Source organism: Entelurus aequoreus, linkage group LG12 (genome assembly GCF_033978785.1).
Source record: "Entelurus aequoreus isolate RoL-2023_Sb linkage group LG12, RoL_Eaeq_v1.1, whole genome shotgun sequence".
NCBI classification, from domain to species: Eukaryota; Metazoa; Chordata; class Actinopteri; order Syngnathiformes; family Syngnathidae; genus Entelurus; species Entelurus aequoreus.
In genome coordinates this window covers 18,439,456-18,465,566 of record NC_084742.1, presented here as the reverse complement: position 1 = coordinate 18,465,566, position 26,111 = coordinate 18,439,456, and the positions used below count along the sequence as shown (strand labels likewise).

Below are 26,111 nucleotides of genomic sequence, written 5' to 3'. Positions count from 1 at the left end.
ACCATAGATGCCTCACACACTCTCTTACAGCCCCAGCGGGACCCTCACGGTAGGAACACAAGCTCACCAGGCCCTGACCTTTGACCTTGGATACACACACACACAGACGCTCACAGTCACAGAGAAAACCAGGCTCACTGTCTCTCGCACAAATCAAACAGGATGCACATGAAACAGACCTCTTGTCTTGTAAACAGTTTCATTTTCCTCAAGTTCTGTCCAGCATGGGCAGAGCAAATGGACCTTTTATGAGTGTGTGTGCGTGTGTGTGCGTGCGTGTGTGCGTGTGCGTGTGTGTGTGTGAGTGAGTGAGTGAGTGAGTGAGTGGGAGAGAGAGAGAGAGCTCAATCAAAGGTGAAATGTTTCTTTTAGTGGCGTTCTCTTTAAACAACTTACGCTACTTTTGTTGCAGTAACACAATTTGGTGCAAGATGAAAGCAAGACTATATATTCTATTGTTCTAGAGATGTTTAACACTGTATGAGCGTGTGCGTGTGTGTATGTGCTTAGGTGTGTGTGTGTTACGCTGCTGGAATGTGCATTGACCGGGTGAACTATAGCCAGACTCCAAGGGCGTTAGCAGTTCTACCATTTGGACCCTCCTAATAAATAACCTTCACACACACACACACACACACACACACACACACACACACACACACACACACACACACACACACACACACACACACACACACACACACACACACACACACACACACACACACACACACACACACACACACACACACACACACACGCACAGATGCACGCACACACACATACATTCCATCATCCAAGTAGAGGACGCTCCATCTAAGCGTCCATTTTCGAAGACTTCTATACTGCGCTTGTCATCATTAGGTGACGAGTACCTATCACATTTAAATTCATACGGTGCCAAAATCCTGTACTCAATGGGATCAATTTTTGTGTGTCTTGATGAATTCCAATTGTTAAAAAAAAACATCTACATTTTTCATATTCAACATGAAACACTGAGCTGTCCTGTGCAGTTGTTGTCTTGCTTTCTTACACTTGTGTGTCTCATTTTCAAGGACAGTACATTATTATTTCTCAGTCTTTGCCATTAAGTTCAATGTGCCAGTCTTGTCTTTTGTTGAATCCTGCAAAGTGTTTGTACTGTAAGTTGTGTACTTTATACACACCAGGGCCCTCATGTAACAAGCTTGCGTACGCACAAAACGTAGGCGTACAACCTTTTTCATGGCAAAGATAAGCTGTATCAAGACAGACGCTGATGTGGAAACGTGCACTGCCTCATGGCCACTGTTCATTTTGTTGACAAAAATTTTCCGTCTATGATCTATTTTCCCCTGGCGAAAACAGGACGATAACCAGTGATGGGCAGTAACAAGCTACATGTAGCTAAGCTACGTAGATTGACTACATTTTCCAGTAGCTTAGCTACTTTTTTAACGAGTAGCTTTTCCTTTAGCTTAGCTACTTTTAGACCCATGTAGCTAGGTAACTTACATCAAAGCTACAAGCTACAAAGAGAGAAAATTGACTGTGAATCCAGGCAAAAAAAATATGGAGAAAATACAACAACCTGGATGAATGAGAACATCCATATATATGGAGCAAATCCATGGTGATTGGTTGGTCTTCGTATGATGAGTCACAAATAGCTAAGGTTAGGGCGAAACATTATGGACTGGCCAATCAGAGGCAAGATAAGGCAGGTAATTGAAACTCGGAAGCAAAATTATAGCATTCACCCACTCATGTCACATGACGGCGAGGGTGTCAGAGACAGAGTGACGCTTCAAGCTGACCACTCAAAAAAAAACACAAAAAAACTGTTGAAAATGGCAGAGGAATTTTCTCCCGCAGATTAGGTTTTCCCTTTAGTGATGAAGATGACGTGCAAGAAACCCCAAACAATGCATGTCCTTGGCCATATTTAGAGAAATGTATGCGTTTAGAGAAAACAATGCCCCAAACCTTAGTTTTTAGTTGTTTACTCTTTAAAACAAAATCATAACTGCTCTCTTCATACAAGACATGGAACACAAATTTAGGAACACACATTAAGGTGAATTGAGTTCATGAGAAGTTTTACTGCACATAACATTACCAACTGTTCCTAAACAACACACAAGTCATTGTTTTTTTTGTGAAAACATAGATAGATGCTGTGTTTTTTACTGTAAGTAGAGAACATGAATAACACTGTAGGGGTGGGCCAAAGAAAAGGCAAACTAAATAAATAAATACAATGGGGTGCGGGGACCCCTAGAGGTAGTTGTGGGGTGTCCCCAGCTAAATGACAGATAGTTAATAATAATGGACCCAACCATTTGTACACTCTCAGTTACATTAACATTGATATTATACATGTGGGCCCATAGATATAAATGATGTTAAATGTAGCAAGCTACTTTTGTCTTGTAGCTTGTAGTGTAGCTTGCTACTGTCAGGCTTGTCCCTGACAGTTTGGTTATGTTTTAGTTTTTCCTCTGTGTTTGTCTTTATTTCCTGTCAGCGCTTTTATTTTGGTTGTTTCCTGCTTGTCTCCCTGAGCGCTGTGTTCCCTCAGCTGCGGCTGATTGGCACCTGGCCACACCTGGTGTCAATCAGCCAGATGCTATTTAAACCTGCCTTGCCAGCCAGTCTGTGCTGGAGTATTCTCGCTAATACTTGTCGTCGTTGAAGCTGTACTTGTATCTTGTAGCTGTTTGCAGCGTGCTGTCTTTTTGTTCCTAGTTCCTGTTTCCTGGTATCCTGTTTCCTAGTGATGGGTCCGGTAACACAGATGCATCGGCGCATGCGTCGAGCTCATAGAGCAAAACCCTGTGTCGGTACGCGTACCGCTTTTAGAAAGTCACGTGACCGATCATGAGCTGTTTCGGTCACGTGGCCGATACGCGAACTGTGTCGAACTGACGCCTCCTCTGTGCCCTGTGAGCGGGTCTTTTCTACAGCCGGAGACATAATAACTAAGAAGAGAAATCGTCTAAAACTTAATACGTTGGAAAAACTGTTTTTTTTTAATAAAAATGTGTAAAAAAAAATAAAATAAAAAAAATTCCCTAGTCCACGAGCATCCTCATTCACAACACGTTCTCTTAGATTTCCATGTTATGATACATGTTCACATTATTTATTGACTGTATCTAAAAAAGATAAAAATATATTTTTATTTAAATGAAGATATTAAATAATCCTAAATGAAATACAATGACTTGGTTTATATTATTGTATATACTAGGTCATAAAATCAGTGTCAGTTGAGTCGGTCCATAGGTTGCCTGTAGGGATTTTTAATGTCCAGCAGATGTCAGTATTTAGTGACACAGTATCAATACAGTTTTGCAATGTGTCGAAGCGCTTCATGACACCTCATCAGCCCATCACTACCAGTGTTTCCTGTCGCCTAGTTCCTGGTTTGTATTTTACCTTTCTATTTTTGACATTAAATCATGTTTTCCTGCACCAATTCTGTCTTCTCTGCATCTTGGGGTTCGTCACCAACACCATGTGACAGAATACTCCAGCCTAACACGAACCCCGCGGAGATTTCTATGGCGGAGAGGCTTAAAAATATTTTAACATTGATGACCGAATCGAGGAAATGCTTTGCCTCTTTTTGTAATCCCTCCCACCCATCCCTGTCCTGTGTTGGCTTTTCGGGGGACGTCTGAGATCTGTCCCTTGAGGGGGACAGATTCCAGACCCCACTGGGTCTGCAACAGACGGCGCCATCCACTCCAGTGGGTCTGCAACAGACGGCGCCATCCACTTCAGTGGGTCTGCAACAGACGGTATAGCTCGGTTGGTAGAGCGGCCGTGCCAGCAACTTGAGGGTTGCAGGTTCGATCCCCGCTTCCGCCATCTTAGTCACTGCCGTTGTGTCCTTGGGCAAGACACTTTACCCACCTGCTCCCAGTGCCACCCACACTGGTTTAAATGTAACTTAGATATTGGGTTTCACACTGTAAAGCGCTTTGAGTCACTTGAGAAAAAGCGCTATATAAATGTAATTCACTTCAATTCACTTCACGGCGCCATCCATTCCAGTGGGTCTGCAACAGCCGCCGCCATCATCTCCGGTGGGCCAGCAGACGCCACCATCATCTCCGGTGGGCCAGCAGACGCCACCATCCCCTCCGGTGGGGAAGCAGCAGAGGGCGCCACCATCCTCTACGGTGGGCCCGCAGCAGAGGGCGCCACCATCCTCTCCGGTGGGCCAGCAGCAGAGGGCGCCACCATCCTCTCGTCGGCCACGGATGTAGTCGTTCCATGGGCGACCGCCTTGCAAATTGCGCCGGCGTTCAACTCGCCGTCGCCACCTGACTCTTCCCAGCTGGTTGCAGGGACCCTTGGCCTGGCGACCCACCGCCTTGTCCTCCCTCCACCCTCCCGTGACATTGGACTGGTTTTTTTTTGGGTGGGTGGGGTAACGATAACGTCTGGTATCCGTTATCGGAAGGGGGGCTACTGTCAAGCTTGTCTCTGACAGTTTGGTTATGTTTTAGTTTTTCCTCTGTGACCTCCTGTCAGCGCTTTTATTTTGGTTGTTTCCTGCTTGTCTCCCTGAGCGCTGTGTTCCCTCAGCTGCGGCTGATTGGCACCTGGCCACACCTGGTGTCAATCAGCCAGATGCTATTTAAACCTGCCTTGCCAGCCAGTCTGTGCTGGAGTATTGTCGCTAATACTTGTCGTCGTTGAAGCTGTACTTGTATCCTGTAGCTGTTTGCAGCGTGCTGTCTTTTTGTTCCTAGTTCCTGTTTCCTGGTATCCTGTTTCCTGCACCAATCCTGCCTTCTTTGCATCTTGGGGTTCGTCACCAACACCATGTGACAGCTACAATTCTCCGGGGATAGCTTCCCCTGTAGCTTAGCTACATTTAATCGAGAGTAACTTGTAGCTTAGCTTACTAAATTTTCCAAGTAGCTTGCCCATCACTGGCGATAACTAATCACGACAAATGCATGTTAATTAAAACAATGAAGAAATTAATTGACATAGTATTAGTTGACGAATAAAAAAGAGATGGAAATGTTGACAGAGATGAAATCCAATCATAATAAATTTTGTCTTAAGATGGGTGGAACAAGTTAGGAATCTATTCAATCAAAGAGAGGCGGGAATCCACTCAAAATGAGACCGTGTTTGGATTTCTCACTGGGAAGCGAGGCTGTATTGTAGGGATGTAACGATAAACCGCAATACTGATGACCACGGCAAAACTCCCGATGGTTAGTATTACCCTTTTAAATAAAAATGATCTAAACACCGTGATAGATAACTGTTGTTTGATAAACTCCCGCCGGACTTACTGGTGCCAGCTCGCTAAATGCTTACAAGAAAACAACAAACATATATTGTTCCCTGTTAAAAACAACATACCACAATCTAAACTTATATAAACACATTACTGTCTGAGCAACTAAGCCATTATATTGTGCACACTGAACCTACATGTTGTGCTCTTTTAGCACAAAATTTTAATGATTGCTCTTTCCTCACAGGAAAAGAGACATGGTCTTCAAGTCCCACTGAACAGAGCAGGACAGACAAAATGGCCGCCAGAGGTGATACATAATTAAATAGATTGTATTTTTCACGCACTTTTCATTTAAATAAATCTTAAAGTACTACAGTACAAACCAATATTTACAGCACAACAATACAAGTTTAGCTATTAAAACATATAGAACACTAACACTTTAGTGAAGCGTAAAGCCTGGTGTATACTCGTTGCGTTGTGTTGACATTTTGTGTTGGTTGGATTTGGTTTTGTTTTGTTTTGTTTTTTGCATCATGACTAGGAAAGGTTGTTTGCATTAGATTGTATTAGTAAATACTGTGCATGGTTCTACTTCGAGCATAATTAAAGATTATAGATCTAAAGAACTCATGATGACCATTAGATGGTGACAAAAACCATCATGAAAAATGTCAGACTTTAAAAATGAATGCAATCAAAACTCATGACATCTCCAGGGCACCCCTGCTTTTTTAGGACATACTCAGTCCACATTTAGAACACGCAAAGTTCACATTTAAAACACACAGAGCCCACAAAGTAAATCGATTGCATTCACCTTGTCTTCTCAAATGATTATGTTCAAAATTATTTTTTGGAGTAAGAAAGATTTCTGACCTGCTGACAGTTTCGGCTGACATTCAGCCATCGTCAGCAGCTCTTTCTTACTCAAAAAAAGATTTGTCTGAACACAAGAATTTTGAACATAAACATAAACACAAAGTCCACACAACAGAGATTGTGTTGTGAGAAGTTGTGCACCACACGTTGTGTGCGTCATACCTGCCGCCCCGCCTCGTTGTTCTGCAGGTTCATCATCGTCCGTGAGTGCTCAGGTGAGACGCGTGGGAAGTTCTTCTCCCTCTCGCGGGCGTCCACAAACTCCCGGGCGAAGCGGTAGCCGTAGTGAACGTTGTCGCCGCAGCCGCCCCACAGCCAATCACGGGGGAGGTCACGGGGTCGCGCTGCCCGGCTGCAGCCACACGTGGACAGCTCGCCCTCGCGACACGCTCGGCTGATGGCGTTCACCACACCAGCGGCACTGATGGCGTAAGTGAAGGCGGTTTCTCTGGAACCTGCAGGAGAAGATGTTACATTGGGTCCTTAGAACATGGTTGTTAGTGTGTTAGTGTGTGTGTGTGTGTGTGTGTGTGTATGTGTGTGTGTGTGTGTGTTGACAGGAAACATGTCTGCTCCCTTACATGGCTTGAACCAATAATTAACAAAACATGCAAATGATTTACTTACTGACTTTAATGCAACTTTAAAATAACTGATAAAGAACTTGAACAAATCACATAGTTCCTGATTGCTACCTGAATATTACACATACTACCTGAAAATAACACATACTACAGGAGGGACGGCGTGGCGAAGTTGGTAGAGTGGCTGTGCCAGCAATCGGAGTGTTGCTGGGGTTCAATTCCCACCTTCTACCTTCCTAGTCACGTCCGTTGTGTCCTTGGGCAAGACACTTCACCCTTTGCCTCCGATGGCTGCTGGTTAGCGCCTTGCATGGCAGCTCCCGCCATCAGTGTGTGAATGTGTGTGTGAATGTGTGTGTGAATGGGTAAATATGGAAATACTGTCAAAGCGCTTTGAGTACCTTGAAGGTAGAAAAGCGCTATACAAGTATAACCCATTTACATGTACTACCTAAATAGTGCACATTTACCTGAATAATAAAGATAGATAAATACTACACTTACTACCTGTATATTACACACAGCTGAATACTACACATAGTACCTGAATACAACTTGACTATAAGACTTAGACTTAGACCTTTTTATTGTCATTCAAATTTGATCTTTACAGCACAGATAAGAACGAAATTTCGTTACATAAGCTCATGGTAGTGCAGGATAAAAAAAAGCAATAAGGTGCATATATAAATAAATAAATATATATAAATAATATATAAATATATATATAAAATGAATAAATATATATAAATAAATAAAATAATAATAAAATAATTAAAAAATAAATAAACTACATACCTGAAGACTACGTATAGCTAAATATTAAAGTTAAAGTACCAATGATTGTCACACACACACTAGGTGTGGCGAAATTATTCTCTGCATTTGACCCATCACCCTTGATCACCCCCTGGGAGGTGAGGGGAGCAGTGGGCAGCAGCGGTGGCCGCGCCCGGGAATCATTTTTGGTGATTTAACCCCCAATTTCAACCCTTGATGCTGACGTAATGAGTCCCATTTTTATAGTCTTTGGTATGACTCGGCCGGGGTTTGAACTCACAACCTACCGATCTCAGAGCGGACACTCTAACCACTAGGCCACTGAGTAGGTTACACATAATACTTGAGTATATATACTACCTGAATACTACATATAGCTGAATACTACACATACTACATGGATACTACATATACTACCTGTATACTATACATTCTACCTTGATCCTACTACCTGGATAGTATGTATACCACCTGAATGTATACTAAGGGTGTGGGAAAAAATCGATTTGAATTTGAATCGCGATTCTCACGTTGTGCGATTCAGAATCGATTCTCATTTTTAAAAAATCGATTTAAAAAAAAAATTTTTTTATTTATTTTTTAATTATTATTATTATTTTTTTAAAATTAATCAATCCAACAAAACAATACACAGCAATACCATAACAATTCAATCCAATTCCAAAACCAAACCCGATCCAGCAACACTCAGAACTGCAATAAACAGAGCAATTGAGTGGAGACACAAACACGACACAGAACAAACCAAAAGTAGTGAAACAAAAATGAATATTATCAGCAACAGTATCAATATTAGTTACAATTTCAACATAGCAGTGATTAAAAATCCCTCACTGACATTATCATTAGACATTTATTAAAAAGAAAAAAAAAGAACAATAGTGTCACAGTGGCTTACACTTGCATCGCATCTCATAAGCTTGACAACACACTATGTCCAATATTTTCACAAAAATAAAATAAGTCATATTTTTGGTTCATTTAATAGTTAAAAATGTACATTATTGCAATCAGTTGATAAAACATTGTCCTTTACGATTATAAAAGCTTTTTACAAAAATCTACTACTCTGCTTGCATGTCAGCAGACTGGGGTAGATTCTGCTGAAATCCTATGTGTTGAATGAATAGAGAATCGTTTTGAATCGGGAAAAAAACGTTTTTGAATCGAGAATCGTGTTGAATTGAAAAAAAAAATCGATTTTGAATCGTATCGTGACCCCAAGAATCGATATTGAATCGAATCGTGGGACACCCAAAGATTCACAGCCCTAATGTATACTACCTGAATACTACACATACTATCTTGACACTATATGTAGTACTAGGTACTACATATACCCGCTGAATGTATAATACCTAATTACTACACATACTGCATATCAAAATTGTGCACATATTACCTTAATACTACCTGAATACTACACTAAGCTTCATACTAAACATACTACCTGAATATATACAACTTCACCTGAATATATACTTCCGAATACAACACATACTACCTAAATACTATTTGACTATGTACTATCTGAAAACTACATATAGCTAAATATTACACATAATATCTGAATATATACTCCCTCAATGTATACTTCCTGATTATTACACATACTACCTGCAAACTACACATAGCTGAACTTCTACTACTACTACTACTACTACTACACATGGCTAAATATTACATATAATACTTGAATATATACTACCTGAATACTACTCATAGTTGAATACTACACATACTACCTGAATATACAGTATACTTCCTGAATAACTACTACTACTTCACATGGCATAATATTACACATAATACCTGAATATATACTACCTGAATACTACACATAGTTGAATACTACACATACTACCTGAATATACAGTATACTTCCTGAATAACTACTACTACTTCACATGGCATAATATTACACATAATACCTGAATATATACTACCTGAATACTACACATAGTTGAATACTACACATACTACCTGAATATACAGTATACTTCCTGAATAACTACTACTACTTCACATGGCATAATATTACACATAATACCCGAATATATACTACCTGAATACTACACATAGTTGAATACTACACATACTACCTGAATATACAGTATACTACCTGAATAATACACATACTTCCTTAATACTACATATAGCTGAATAATACACATGCTACCTGAATATTATCTGTCTATGTACTACATAGCTGAACACTGCACATAGCTAAATATTACACACAATACTTGAATATTTATACTATATGAGCACTACACATACTACCTGGATACTACATACAGTATACTACCTGAATATATACTACCTGAATACTGCACATACTACCTGAATACTACACATTCTACCTTGATACTATATATAGTACCTGAATACATATACCACCTGCATATATTCTACCTAATTACTACACATATTACCTAAATACTACACATATTACATGTACTACCTAAATAGTGCACATATTACCTGAAAACTACCTGAATACTACAAATAGCTTAATACTACACATACTACCGGAATATTACACATAGATTAATTCTACACATACTACCTGAATATATACTTCCAGAATAATACACATATTACCTGAATATTATGTGACTATATACTACCTGAATACTACACATAGCTAAATATTACACATAATACCTGACTATATACTACCTGAACACGTGGCTAAATAATATTAGGACTTTGAATCTTTGGGTACCACACAATTTGATTTGATTCAATTCCTAGGGTTGACGATTCGAATCAGAATTGATTCTTGATTCAAAATCTATACTTTTTTAACAACATTGGGTGCCAGTTTTATGATTAACTACATTCCTCCATGAAATAGATAAACAGTTCTGATCAATTTCTATATTACTTAAAATAAATTGTTTTTGTTTAATTATATGTTTACCAAACATTTAATTAAACATTTAGTCAAATAAAAATAAGGCAACAAGAGAAGTATCCCACACTTTTAGTAAAAAAGTAAATTGGCATCTACATCAACAATGTGATTTGCCTTAATGGTTGGACAGGACAGATTTGAAAAATAAATAAATAAATAAGAAAAGAATGGAAAAGAAAACCAAGTTTTTATTTCTCTTAAATCAACTAAGAATTGTCACAAATAAGAACCGCGATTAATCTAAAGATAGATTTTTTTTTTTAACACCTCCACTAAATATTACACATAATACCTTAATATATACTATCTTAATACTGTCATAGCCAAATAATACATATACTACCTTAATGTATTCTACCTGAATACTACCTTGATACTACATACACTACCTGGATTCTACATATAATATCTGAATATATACTACCTGAATATTACAAATGCTACCTGAATACGACATATATTACCTGGATATTATATACATTCTGAATATATACTACCTGAATACACATACTACCTAAATACAACGCATATACTCCCTTGATACTGCAGATACAATAAAGGAAGTGCAAATGGTTATAGTCTTTGAAGTTATTTTGACAAGATTTTGGAGCGGGTGTATTTTCTTTCAGTCTTTGTTCTAGTTCTTCCACAACAAACTCACCCAACAGGGATGTAATGGACGTGCATCAAGGTTTCAAGGATCCAAGAATTCAAGGCTTTAAAGATTCAAGGTTTCAAAGCTTCAGGGAAGTTAGTGACTTTTGTATCCTATTTGAGATTCCCAGAGCACACTTTGCAATCCACAAGGTGTCATTCGACGCATGAATTAATACACAAAGCTTCTCTCAGGGTCACTCCTGGAAAGGTCAAAGGTTAAGTACTGTGAAACTCTGCACATTTACATGAGAACAACAACATTGTGGTTCAATGTAAATGTCACTTTGTGCTCATGTATCTGCCAATAAGGAATTTTAAACTGCCATTTATTAATATGTGTTTCCACAGCTATTTTCAATAATAATGTTAATTTACACAGCTATTTTTATATTAATTATTACTTCTAAGCATTTAAAAAATACTTTTATTGTTGATCCCAGGCTGATTGTTGATGGTCTCACATGAATTAATCCATCTATCATAGGTAATAATAATAATTGATAATTTAACAATGATTTTAGTTTTGTTTTAAAGCAAAGCAATGTCCTGCTGTGCAAATGTTTAAAAAAAAAAGCAAACAATAATTTGTCATTTCTTTAAGCCGAATGATGCCTACAATTGTAAAACGTATGTAAATGCTCTTTCAAATGTCACACTACAGTTTGTGAAATATACATAAATATCCTTTTTTTCCCCCACTATAAATAATATTTGTCATTTTTTAAAGCCAATAGTTGCCTACCAAGTTTAAGACTTGTGTTCCAAATGTCACACTATAGTTTTTAAAATGTACTTTAAAGTGATTTTATTACTATAGACAGAGTCATTTGACAATGTCAGTGTTGTTGTAAATCAGTTCAGAGTATTTATTTGAGCTTAAAAAAGAGCAATACATACATTTTCACGTTCAGCATAAGCAACAAGAATGTTGCGTTTACACAGTTGCTCAAAAGAGCTCAAAAGGAGTAAGCATAAGTAAAAATACTTATAATCGCCTAGCCCCCCCTTTTTTTTATAATCACCTACCCCTTTTTTTTAAATGTCACTTATCGTTTTCAAATGTATTTTATTGGATTTCTCTAGCATACTTTATACGTTTTAAAATATATCATAAATTGATTTAACAAGAGTAATTTAACAGTTATAAGTGTAAAGTGATGTTAAACATATTGAAAAAAAAAATTACACACTATACTGATGTTTTAAAATGTACTTTAAATTGATTCCACTAATTTAACAGTTTAAAATGTATTTTAAATTGATTTCACTAAAGTAATTCAACAGTTTAAAAATGTACTTCAAAGTGATTTCACTAGAGTAACTTAAGTTTTTAAGCCAATTGTTACCTGTAACAATTACCTGTTCTATTTTAAATATGTTGGAGATGACACACTATATATACTGATGTTTTGAAATATATTTTGAATTAATTTCACTAATTTAACAGTTTTAAAATGTATTTGAAATGTATTTTACTACTATAAGTTTAGAATGTATTTTAAGTGAAATAAATTACTGAAGTAATTTAACAGTTTAAAAATGTTTTCAAACTGATTTCACAAGAGTAATTTAACAGTTGTAAGTGTAAAGTGATGTTAAAAATATTGCAAATGACACACTATACTGATGTTTTAAAATGTACTTTAAATTGATTCCACTAATTGTAATGACTAAATTGATTGAACTAGAGTAACTTACATTTTCAAGCCATTTGTTACCTGTAACAATGACCTATTCTATTCTAAAATGTTGCAGATGACACACTATACAAACTGATGTTTTGAAATATATTTTGAATTAATTTCACTAATTTAACAGTTTTAAAATATATTTTAAATTTATTTCAGTCACGTAATTTAACGTTTTTAAAATATACTTTAAATTGTTTCACTGGGGTGATTTAATAGTTATTAAGACAAGTGTTACCTGTAACAATTACCTATTGTATATTCTAAAATGTTGTAGATGATACAGGATAAATAGTTTCAAGATGCACTTTAAATTGATTTCAAAGGAGTAGTTTTAACAGTTTTAAGGCAATATAAGTGCAATCTGGCATAAACATTTTTGTAAATGTCACAGTTATAAATGTACTTTAAATTGAATTTGTCAGTTTAAGTTCAAAATGCCACATGGTATTTTTTACGAATATATTTGTACACCGTGTTATTTGTCCGTTTTTCACTACTTTTCAATCACTTTTAAATGTAATATTTTACTACTTATTAATCATTGCTTAACACTAGTAAAAGTGATCAGATGATGTTTAAAAGGTCACTGTAGTTTTAACTGAGGACTTTTTCAGCTATGACGTCACAGCCGCAGCAGCAGCGTCACGTTTGAGATGAGCTAAATAATAAAGTTATACACGATATTCGTGCAGGCGCGTGATATTATTCATGCGTGACGACGTGCACTTTATGGTGTTTGCTTTATGGAACCGAGCGCCGCAGACTTCAAAGAGCGCCGCTCCGGATGTGGCGGCTGGGTGTGAGCTCATCGACGCATTTGAAAAGCAGCATGGCGGACAAAGGAGGACAACACCTCCATTTAAAGGTGGACTTCTTGACGACATGCCAAAGACAGTCCAGACAGACACAGAAAAAAAACAACTTGCAGCTCGTCTGCTCGCCTCCCGGCGGATTTGACACGTACTTGTTGATGACAACCTTCGCACTTCCCTGCTGCGAATTAGCGGCGCGGGAAAAATAATGCGCAGTTTGACAATAGAAAAGTTCTTTATTGCAAAGCTGCAGACACGAGACTTGCTACTTTGCTGTTGTTTTTTAAATGAAAAATAACCTTCATAAACACACTGCCATGCAGTAAGACAAAAACGCGCCATTCGAACAGCCGCGTTCAATTAAAAAAAATGATGAGTCTTTGCACTTCTTTAAAATATGTAATGGAAAAGTTTTTGCATCATAAAGCGAACAACCACAACACAATAAATTATTCATCACTTTATTCCAACTCAATGCTTTAGGTTTAAACATTATGTGCTGCTTTTCTATTACGTTTACAAGCACAACATAAAAAAAAACCTTTAGACTCATTAAATTGTTTTTGTGTACTTAAACTGTTTATTGAATCACTAAAATAAAATAACAAAACCATATGACAAAACCACTGTTTTAAACTCGTTTTGTGTACTTGAAGAGTTTGATGAATTACTAGAATACAACGGCAAAACCATTGTTTTAGTAATAAACTGAAAAATAAATTGGAAAAAAAAAAACCTTGCAAAAACAATAAAATAAGTATAATATCGCGACATTAAAGAAAAAAAATGTGCAGCACATATTCAAAATATCCATTATCCATCCATCCATCCATTTTCCTACCGCTTGTGCCTTTCGGGGTCGTGGGGGGTCGCTGGAGCCTATCTCAGCTGCTTATTATATGTTGTGAAAAGTAGTTTTTGTATCATACTTAAGTATTATTAAGTAATCAAGCATCATAATGTAACCTTACAACAACAAAAATAACTAATTATTTAACTATTTAGTGCTTTGGCAAGTTTTAACACCATGTGCTGCTCATTTTAACATTTACAGGCAAAATCATGTTTTAGTCCAAAAAAAATTTCAGGCTCATTAGACTATTTTTTTGTACTTAAAGAGTATAATTATTCACTGAAATTATTAAAAAAAGTAATATCTTACTTCGTTGATAGGTCTATATATTTAAAATAATAATCATTATGTCATCAAAAAACCCACCACAAATTATTCGACACTCGTATCCACTGGTTGAGCACATTTCAACATAATGTGCGGTTTTTCAAATTATTTACAAACAGAAACTACAAAAAAAACAATTAGCGATGAATAATTCACTGGAAGTTAATATTTAAAAAGATGATGCAAACTTTCCGCACTTCATAAAATATGTTTTGACATCATCCAAAAAAAGGGAATTATTGGACACTTCAATCCGCTGTTCAATGTTTTTTGAAGCTTGATGCATTCAGAAACATTTCCAAGCAGAAACTAATTTTCAAAATGACACAAAAAAAAGCACATTCCATTCCACTGAACAGCCTGAGTCAGGGATAACCAAGTAAATAGTTTTGGAGGTCACATTTATAAAGCTAAGGACCGAGAGACCAGACTTCTTTCATTTATTCTTGTTTTGTATATTACGGGGAACCAGTAGAGAGTTGATTTTGATCTATTTGTCAGAGTTCAGAAGCGCCCTGCTGTTCATAAGGAAGGACCTTCTGCAAAAATATGAGTCTTGCACATGTTTTTTGAACTGAACTCCCGGGTCACCAGGTGAATAGCCCAAATGACGAAAAAGAGAGGACCTAAAATGGAACGTTGAGGAACACCAAATAAGTTGAACAAATGACTACTGACAAATTACAGCAACACCTTAGTTACGTAAATCAAATTATGGTAAAAAAATATGTAACTGCCAAAAAGGAGAGGACTTTAAGGGGTGCCTCAGTTATGTACATCACATGTTTTGGACATCAGTGTTCTATGTTTGCTAGCAAAGTTAAAATGTTAATGCAAGGATCTACCAATGTGTTTACTGTGGTCCAAGTTCCTCTATACCAGTGTTTCTCAAACATACCAAAAATATGTTTCTCAGCTGTGGTCCGTATGGGCCGCAGTGGTACTCAGTTGTAATACACTTTTGTACCACTTGTGGCAGTAATCACAATATAAAAAAAACGAAGAAATTTGGAGCTTAATTCATAAGGAAGTTTCTTAAGCACAAAAATTATGACTTAAGTGGTTAAGTTGTATTTTCAGTTGCACTTTATTTTTATTGACTGTTTAGTTAAGAAACATATTCAGTATTAATTGTGTTTATTTATTTTAGCACAAAATACTTTTATGTAAATTTATTGTTTGTGAATTATTCATGAGTCCCTTGTTATGTAGTATATTTGATTAGTATTTATGGTTTCTAATCAGCCTGACCAAAGCCTGAGGTTTATGTGTTATCTAAATAATAATCTATGTGAATAATGCTTTCATATCATTTGACAAGGCTTATTGAATACCATTAAAATCACAAGTAAGATTACTACTTCAGTGTTGATTATTGAGCGGGCACTACTTTTCCCCTATGTGTTGGAAAAGTAGTGGCTCCGAGGTCAAAAAGATTGAGAATCCCTGTTTTATACAACAGGAGGACGCTAATGATTTGAGGGGATTTCCTGCAACAATGTTTTTGTCTCACAAGTTTTTATCTGAACTTCTGGGCCATTAAGGTGGCCCTCAGGCCGGCAGTTGAATAGGACAGGCCTAAAGTCTTGAGACATGAATACATCAATAAGGTTGATTGATGAGACTCTTGTATAGTTTCCCCTTGAAGGAGCAATGAAGAAAACAATTTAAAGTAACACTTTGAGGTTGGAGATAACATACCGATTTGCATGACGCGTCCAAAGACGGACGTGTTGTCCACCGTGCTACAGTTCCACCTTCTCTGTCTGAACTGGTACTGGCACTCCTTGATGCCAGTCTTGGCCCCGTCCCCAATGTACATCATGTGGTCCTGGTACAGCTGGCACAGTTTCCTCTGACCCTGCGGACGACCAGAGAGAGCTTGTGGTTTCACATGTGAGGACACTCAGGTGTGTTGAAGCTGTTGTTACCTGGGAGAGACCCGACAGCTGACTGCAGAGAGGCTGAGCTCCGATGATGTACATCTCAGGCCTCTGGATGGGGGTCAGAGCCATGGACCTGCAGGACAAACATTAATCACGACATACTCCAGTGGGGCTAAATGGCAGTATTTTTCCATGGAGGTATGGCATTGAGGAACGTGGGATACATGGTGGCATAGGCGCCGATCTACATTTCTGCTAGTGGATGCTCGGTGTGTGTGTATTAGTGTTGTCCCGATACCAATATTTTGGGACCGGTACCAAAAGTATTTCGGTACTTTTCCAAATAAAGGCGACCACAAAAAATTTAATTATTGGCTTTATTTTAACAAAAAAATCTTAGGGTACATCAAACATATGTTTATCATTGCAATTTTGTCCTTAAATAAAATAGTGAACATGCAAGACAAGATTGTCTTTTAGTAGTAAGTAAACAAACAAAGGCTCCTAATTTAGCTGTATGCAGTAACATATCGTGTCATTTATCATTCTATTATTTTGTCAAAATTATTAAGGACAAGTGGTAGAAAATGAATTATTAATCTAATTGTTCATTTACTGTTAATATCAGCTTACATTCTCTTTAAACATGTTCTATCTACACTTCTGATAAAATGTAATAATCACTTATTCTTCTGTTGTTTGATACTTTGCATTAGTTTTGATTATACCACAAATTTGGGTATCAATCCGTACTAAGTAGTTACAGGATCATACATTGGTCATATTCCAAAGTCCTCATATCTCCAGGAACATATTTCCTGAGTTTATAAACAAAATATAAATTAAAAAAAAAAAACAAAAGAAGATTTTGTGATGTTAAAAAATACCGATGTAATCATAGTAGTTTCGACTAGATACGCTATTGTACGTGGTATCATTACAGTGGATGTTGGGTGTAGATCCACCGATGGCGTTTGTTTATATTGTAGTGTCCCGGAAGAGTTGGCGCTGCATGGAATTCTGGGAATTTGTTCTGTAGTGTTTATGTTGTGTTGCGGTGCAAATATTCTTCCAAAATGTGTTTGTCCTTGTTGTTTAGTGTGGTTTCAATATCTGGCACATTTTATGACAGTGTTGGCATTGTTCATACTGCCACCCTGTGACATGTACGGCTGTTGAGTAAGTATGACTTCATTCGCTCGTGTGCAGTGTCCTCCAAACAAGATGATTGTGTCATTAAATTATTATCGGACACAATGAAATCTTGGTTAGACTTTGTTAGTCACAGACTATATCAGGGGTGTCCAAACTATTTCCACTGAGAGCCGCGCATGGGAAAATTAAAGCATGCGGGGGCCAATTTGATATTTTTCATTTTCAAAACTATAACAAAATATATGGATTTTTTAAATTTTTAAATTTTTTTACCTTTAGGGCTCCCGGGGACCATAAAGGGTCTCAATTATTAAAATGTTAAAATTTGTTAAAAAAAAATAATTTTTTTTATTTTTTACATTTATTTAACGCTTACAGTAAATCTCTACAGTATATCAACTTCAGGTTGATATTAAGTAAAAAAAAAAAAAAGCCTTTCCTGTCAAAGACAACTTTGTTTTTATAATAAACTGAAATATGCAGTATTTCCCCCACTGCCAAAAACATTCAGAAAGCAATGTTTGATGTGAAGTAATTACAGCCTTAAAAAGATCAATAATGCAGGACACCATTGATTTTAATTTATTATTATTTTTGAGTAATCACAGTGAAAAGATGAATAAAATCCCATTAAAGTTAAAGTTAAGTTAAAGTACCAATGATTGTCACACACACACTAGGTGTGGTGAAATTTGTCCTCTGCATTTATATATTTGGGATCCAAAAGGTGCCCCACTCATAAAGTGATACATTTTTATTAGTTGTTTTTACTTTCAACACTTAAGTTACGAGATCAACTTCAGATATATCGGTCGATTTTACGTTTGAACTACTATTTTATTTGTTTTATGCTCTTTTGTCAAAGAAAACATTGATATTTGTATATGGCAACCACACAATATATGCAATATTTTCCACATAAAACATTTTAAAGTGAAATATTTTAAATAATTGGAGCCTTGAATAGGTCAATAATTCATTATAACATTGATTTTTTTTTTTTTGAGCAATGGCAAAAAAAGAGAAATAAAGATAGACAAAAGAAAAAAAACAGCCTGCATGGCAGCTTTGTGTCAACTTTGCAACTTTTTCTAGTTAGATTTCGCCTCATTCCACATTTTTTTAATGTTTTTTTAAATTTTTGCAATATTTTTTCCAGAATGTGTGGCGGGCCGGTAAACAATTAGCTGCGGGCCGCAAATGGCCCCCGGGCCGCACTTTGGACACCCCTGGACTATATGATCTGTGACATTTTGTTATTATGTAAAGCGGACCACACTATCCACAAAAAAAACATTGATTTTAAAAAAAATATTTTAAAGATGGGAAGTTGCCACATTGTCCGATCAGCGCCTATGCATGGTGGTGGTCTACCTGCAGCAACACGAGCTACATTTGGATGCAGGCTCAGACCATTTGGGCTCCAAGAGGGTCAATATTGTGACAGAGGCCTCACATTTGTTCTACATAGATCCACCCCACACCCCTTCCTCAAAACACACGCAGCCAAAATGTTTGTCGTTCAGACAAGATGCAACTCAAGTAAAAGAGGAAGGATTTTGACCATTTATCTCAAATAAGAATTGCTTTTGACTCACCACCACGAGTTGGCGTCCACCAACAATTGCAGGCTTCCGGCGAGGAGGACGAGCAGCAGCAAGTGCCGGAACCCGCCGGTGCGCCGTCTGCTCACCGGACTGCGGTCCGCCATGGTCCGCCGCCTACTGTGGGAAAAAACTTGATTTTGAGAAAAATACCTTGACAAAGTCCACTAAGCAACACAAACATCTAGATTAAGATCCATTAAAGTCCATGCGCAAATGTTTGGGTTTACGCATTAAAAAGGAGGCAGTCTGTCTCCACCAAGAGGTGATGAAATATGATAAATGTCACACACAAAAAAGTAAACGTGTGATGATGTCCTGTAGATAAAAAGCCGATAGATAAAAGGACGCGTCTTGTCCCTCTGAGGACACTTCACGCGTCTTCTCCAAATGCTTTCTTGTCACCTCCCAGCACCCCCTCATGCCCTCGCACTTTTACGACCTGGAGTTGCGCGAGTTTGGATGCGCACAAACAATGGGAGATTATGTCAGCTTTGTGTGTCTTTCTTGTCTCGTGCATCATCAAGTTGTCTTCTTATAGTCCGGGGGTCGGCAACCCGCGGCTCTAGAGCCGCATGCGGCTCTTTAGCGCCGCCCTAGTGGCTCTCTGGAGATTTTTCAAAAATGTATGAAGAATGGAAAAAGATGAGTGGGAAAAAAAATCTATTTTTTTGTTTTAGTATGGTTTCTGTAGGAGGACAAACATGACACAAACCTCCGTAATTGTTATAAATCACACTGTTTATATTAAATATGCTTCACTGATTCAAGTATTTGGCGAGCGCCGTTTTGTCCTACTTACTTTGGCGGTCCTTGAACTCACCGTATAGTCTGTTTACATGCATAACTTTCTCCGACTTTCTAGGACGTGTTTTATGCCACTTCTTTTTCTGTCTCATTTTGTCCACCACACTTTTAACGTTGTACATGAGTGCACAAAGGTGAGTTTTGTTGATGTTATTGACTTGTGTGGAGTGCTAATCAGACATATTTGGTCACTGCATGACTGCAAGCTAATCGATGCTAACATGCTATTTAGGCTAGCTATATGTACATATTGCATCATTATGCCTAATTTGTAGCTATATTTGAGCTCATTTAGTTTCCTTTAAGTCCTCTTAATTAAATGTATATCTAATGACACATGTAATATGGCTTTTAATTTTTTTGCGGCTCCAGACAGATTTGTTTTTGTTTTTTTGGTCCAATATGGCTCTTTCAACATTTTGGGTTGCCGACCCCTGTTATAGTCTAATGCAAAAAAAAAAAAAAAAAAGGATGGTCACGTGTCGTGTGCGTAAAAGCCACAGTCAATCCAAAGCGTGCGTCAAATTACGCACACAGGAGGATCTTTACAAACACACTCAACTGCCTTCGGTTGCCTTTTGTTTCCACTTGTGTGTGGCGTGACATCATCGCCACCATGTGGAGACACAAGGTCGTGTCTTCTCGCGACACGACGAGAAATAAAAGTGGGCGGATCGATCCAAATTTCAATAGTATCGATAACAATACCATAACATCCCAACTTTATTTATAAGGCCCTTTAAAACAACCACGGTTGAAGAACAAAGGGCTGTACACCACAAAGAAATAGAGGCAAAGGACAGACAAAAAAAATAACATTCAAAACAAAAGTAAAATACACATCGAAAAAGCAAATACAAATTACCCTAAAAACAATTTGTTAGATAAAAAGCAGTTCAAAAAGTTAAAAGCCAGTGAATAAAAATTGGTTTTAAGAAGGGTCTTAAAAGTAGCCAAAGAAGGGGCCTGTCTCACATGGAGAGGGAGATCGTTCCAGAGTTTGGGACCCGCAACAGAGAAGGCTCTGTACCCTCTGGGCTTGCGCTTTGATTTGGGTACCTCCAGGATCATCTGACCATCTGACCTGAGGGACCGGGTGGGGGCATAGAGGTGGAGCAGCTCAGGACCACGTAAGGATTTAAAAACGAGTAAGATAACAATATAATATCGGTGTGCTTTTTGCTTGTGTTGTTCATGTTATATTCATTTAAACTGGCCCTTAGGCCGAATTGTGTTCTTTATACACCTATTTATTTGTGTGAAATTATTTGTATTATTTTTAAATCAAATCTGAATTGAATATGATACATGTTTTGTACTACAACACTTTCATGGTGAACAAAATAATATAATTAACATACTTTTGCGTATCTTCCGGAGGGATCAATATCGTTTACATTTGGACAGAAACAAATAATTTCTTTTAAAACAGTGCTGGTCCTTAAAAGGTGCTTAAACTGCTACTTTAAAAAATGGAAAACATGCAAATTAAAAACATGACAAAAACAATGCCTTTTTGTTTTTATGGGATTTTGTGACATCCAACTTAAGCAGGTTAGTAATTTAAAAAGTTCAATTATATACATTAAATAATAAATAAGTAATACATTCAAAAATAGAAATACAATTTATAACAAATTGTCATAACTAGATAACGTGCAACGTGGTGGTGCTGGCGGTTGTTCTTGTCACTCATGGTTCTTAGGAGCACGTGTAGATCAACAAATTTGAAGGCAAATCACAAAATAATTCAATAATCTTGAAAAACTTTAAGTAAAAAGTATCACCATCGAACATACAGGCCCTGTATGTACTTGGTATCAGAGCGATGCCAGCATTTACAGTATCGCCTGCCCTAAGAAACAACATGACAAAGACAAAAAAGTAGAAAACAGCTTTACAAACTTCCATCCATCCATTTTCTACCGCTTGTCCCTTTTTGGGGTCACGGTAGTGCCTATCCCAGCTGCACATGGGTGGAAGGCGGGTTACACCCTGGACAAGTCGCCACCTCATCAAAGGGCCAACACTGATAGACAACATTCACACACTAGACAAGGGACCATTTAGTGTTGCCAATCAACCTATCGCCATATGCATGTCTTTGGAGGTGGGAGGAATCCGGAGTACCCGAAGGGAACCCACGCAGTCATGGGGAGAACATGCAAACTCCACACAGAAGGATCCTGATCGAACCCAGGACCTTTGTATTGTGAGACACACGCACTAACCCAGGGGTGAGCAATTAATTTTCACCGGGGGCCGCATAACCAACCCGAGCACTGCTGGAGGGCCACACGACAATATTTCAATTAAATTTTGCTCAATATTATTTTTGATATACCGTAAGATAAATAATAATGATGATAATAATAATAATAATTAAATAATAATAATAATAATTTAATTTAACCTAACTTAACTCTATACAAAAGCAGATTGCTTTTGATGGTCACTTTATCCTGCATTATCCAACATTTTTCCCCGTCAGATTTGGACAACCATCTGTTGTTAAAAATAGTTTTTAATCATATTTATTTTATATTGTTTTTTATATTGGTTTTATATGTAATTGTTTTTTCTTTTTATTTAGTCATTGGTGGAGCTAAGGATAATATTTGAATATTGTTTTTAATATTGTTGTGCAGCACTTTGGAAACAATTTGTTGTTTAAATGTGCTATATAAATAAAGTGGATTGGATTGTCACACCTGCCAGCTTGTCCCATTTCAGTCCTAACATGTCCAAACACGCATTTACCTATGTGAACATGTCATTACCTGTGGTTGTCTCTTTAATTGACTGCATGGCTGCCAGCTACTCCGTGATTTGAAAGTCTGCAGTTATCCCACGTAAGAAGAAGAGCAGCTGGGCGGTGTCACGTACATCACAGCTCTCATCCAAAGTTAGCGAAAAACAGTCCATGTCTCCGTGCATACAGCGCAACAGAGTCCAATAAGCACTCCTTAATAAACTCTCCGTCAGAAAACGCCTTACTTTTTCTGGCACTTTTGTGAGAAATGACGAAACTTGTCCTGACGGCTGCATCTCTGGGGGTGTGAAATATGGCAAAAAGTCCTTGTTGGGTTTGCAGTTTTACCATCAACGCATCAGCCTCCCTTGCGCGTGCTTCATCAGACAGATTCCGGTATTTTCCCTCGGGTTTCATCGTGTAGTGGCGATTAAAATGATATTCTTTAAACACAGCAAGCTGTGTACCACAAATTAAGCACACGGCTTTACCTTTAATTTATGTAAAGAAATACTTGCCAGTCCATGTCTTGTTGGAAACACGGCATTCGTCATCAACTTTTCTTTTTTTAGCGTCTCATCACTTGTCTCTATGCACTTTCACTCACAGGTTCCCCCCGGACATACACTCATAAATAACACATTTCAAAATAAAAGCAGCACAGTTGTATTGCGCGCACGACATAGATGTTTTTTAAACTTTATTTTGTAATTTGTGATTGCGCCGTTCAATTCACTCACAATCGCACACGCGCATACGTCCACACGGAAGTAATACAAATAACGCTTTTCAAAACAAAAGCAGCACCGTTGTATTGCACACTCGACATAGATACTTTTTGAAATGTATTTTGTAATTTATTATTGGCCTCACGCGGGCCGGACAGGGATGCGCAAAGGGCCGGATGCGGCCCGCGGGCCGTAGAATGCCCAGGTCTGCACTAACCCCTGTATCCCCGTGCTGCCCGCTTTACAAACTTCAAGCACAAAAACATTTTATTATTACCTTAGTGTCAATTTTAATGACAATGAGAGGCCTGACAGTAAAGAGTAAAATAAATGAAGAATCCTTTAAAAAAATCCTGATTCCAAACAGTGATCCGAATCATCCCTAAAATCTTATCACTTGTTCCTTATCCCATTTCTGACATTTCCTGAAAGTTTACGTTTTTAACTATCTATCTAAATAGAATAGACTAACTAACTAACTAACTAACTAACTAACTAACTAACTAACTAACTAACTAACTAACTAACTAACTGACTAACTAACTAACTAACTAACTGACTAACTAACTAACTAACTAACTAACTAACCAACTAACTAACTACTAACTAGCTAACCAACTAACTAACTAACTAACTAACCTACAATCTCCAGTGATTCCCTAACAGGTCAAACATACTAAGTGGGAGGAACCTATGTGTGGTCTTTTTAGAGTTCCATACATCAAGACTAACATTTTTTTTTAGAGTTCCATACATCAAGACTAAAAGTAGTGAACTGAAAGTAATACACTGTTTGCTGCACTAATGCTTTGTATGCACCAATATTTAAAAGTGTCCTTTTAAATGAGTTTTTGAACGTTCTGTATACAGTCATTTAGAATCGTCCAGAAAGTAGACCCTGCTTGGATTATGTTTGAGGCCTTAAAGGCCTACTGAAACCCACTACTACCGACCACGCAGTCTGATAGTTTATATATCAATGATGAAATCTTAACATTATAACACATGCCAATACGGCCGGGTTAACTTATAAAGTGACATTTTAAATTTGCCGCTAAACTTCCGGTTCGAAACGCCTCTGAGGATGACGTATGCGCGTGACGTAGCCCGACGAACACGGGTATGCCTTCCACATTGAAGCCGATACGAAAACGCTCTGTTTTCATTTCATAATTCCACAGTATTCTGGACATCTGTGTTCGTGAATCTGTTTCAATCATGTTCATTGCATTATGGAGAAGGAAGCCAAGCAAGCAAAGAAGAAAGTTGTCGGTGCGAAATGGACGTATTTTTCGAACGTAGTCAGCCACAACAGTACACAGCCGGCGCTTCTTTGTTTACATTCCCGAAAGATGCAGTCAAGATGGAAGAACTCGGATAACAGAGACTCTAACCAGGAGGACTTTTGATTTGGATACACAGACGCCTGTAGAGAACTGGGACAACACAGACTCTTACCAGGATTACTTTGATTTGGATGACAAAGACGCAGACGTGCTACTGTGAGTATGCAGCTTTGGCTTTTTTTTGCGTATGTACGTAACTTTTTTAAAATATATAAGCTTTATGAACCTTGGGTTAGGTGAACGGTCTTTTGGGCTGAGTGATTGTGTGTGTTGATCATGTGTTTGAATTGTATTGGCGTGTTCTATGGAGCTAGGAGCTAGCAGAGGAGCTAGGAGCTAGCATAACACGTACCGTACCGTAAGTGCGCGTCACGTACGTAACTTTTTAAAAATATATAAGCTTTATGAACCTTGGGTTAGGTGAACGGTCTTTTGGGCTGAGTGATTGTGTGTGTTGATCGGGTGTTTGAATTGTATTGGCGTGTTCTATGGAGCTAGGAGCTAGCAGAGGAGCTAGGAGCTAGCATAACAAACACGCAGGTGTTATTATGCAGGATTAATTTGTGGCATATTAAATATAAGCCTGGTTGTGTTGTGGCTAATAGAGTATATATATGTCTTGTGTTTATTTACTGTTGTAGTCATTCCCAGCTGAATATCAGGTACCGTGAGTATGCAGCCTTGGCTGCTAAACATTCGATAACTTGACCGTATGTGCGCGTCACGTACGTAACTTTTTAAAAATATATAAGCTTTATGAACCTTGGGTTAGGTAAACGGTCTTTTGGGCTGAGTGATTGTGTGTGTTGATCAGGTGTTTGAATTGTATTGGCGTGTTCTATGGAGCTAGGAGCTAGCAGAGGAGCTAGGAGCTAGCATAACAAACACGCAGGTGTTTTTATGCAGGATTAATTTGTGGCATATTAAATATAAGCCTGGTTGTGTTGTGGCTAATAGAGTATATATATGTCTTGTGTTTATTTACTGTTGTAGTCATTCCCAGCTGAATATCAGGTCACCCCCGGCTCTCACAGCATCTTCCCTATCTGAAT

General features: G+C 37.7%; 1 protein-coding gene across 2 annotated transcripts in view; it reads right to left on the bottom strand.

Annotated features, from left to right (window-relative positions):
- The window catches only part of wnt5b (wingless-type MMTV integration site family, member 5b), a 112,693-nt gene that overhangs the window by 8,699 nt on the left and 77,883 nt on the right, over window positions 1-26,111 (bottom strand). The window contains exons 1-5 of one of the 2 annotated variants that reach the window (XM_062064978.1): window positions 19,720-19,743; window positions 19,421-19,546; window positions 16,713-16,800; window positions 16,483-16,642; window positions 6,299-6,591 (exon numbers count right to left, since the gene is read on the bottom strand). In XM_062064978.1, coding sequence (XP_061920962.1) covers window positions 6,299-6,591; window positions 16,483-16,642; window positions 16,713-16,800; window positions 19,421-19,533 — 654 coding nt within the window. In that variant the 5' untranslated portion in view covers window positions 19,534-19,546; window positions 19,720-19,743. Of the gene's footprint in view, window positions 1-6,298; window positions 6,592-16,482; window positions 16,643-16,712; window positions 16,801-19,420; window positions 19,547-19,719; window positions 19,744-26,111 lie in introns of those variants that run through there. The other variant, XM_062064977.1, reaches the window with a different exon arrangement.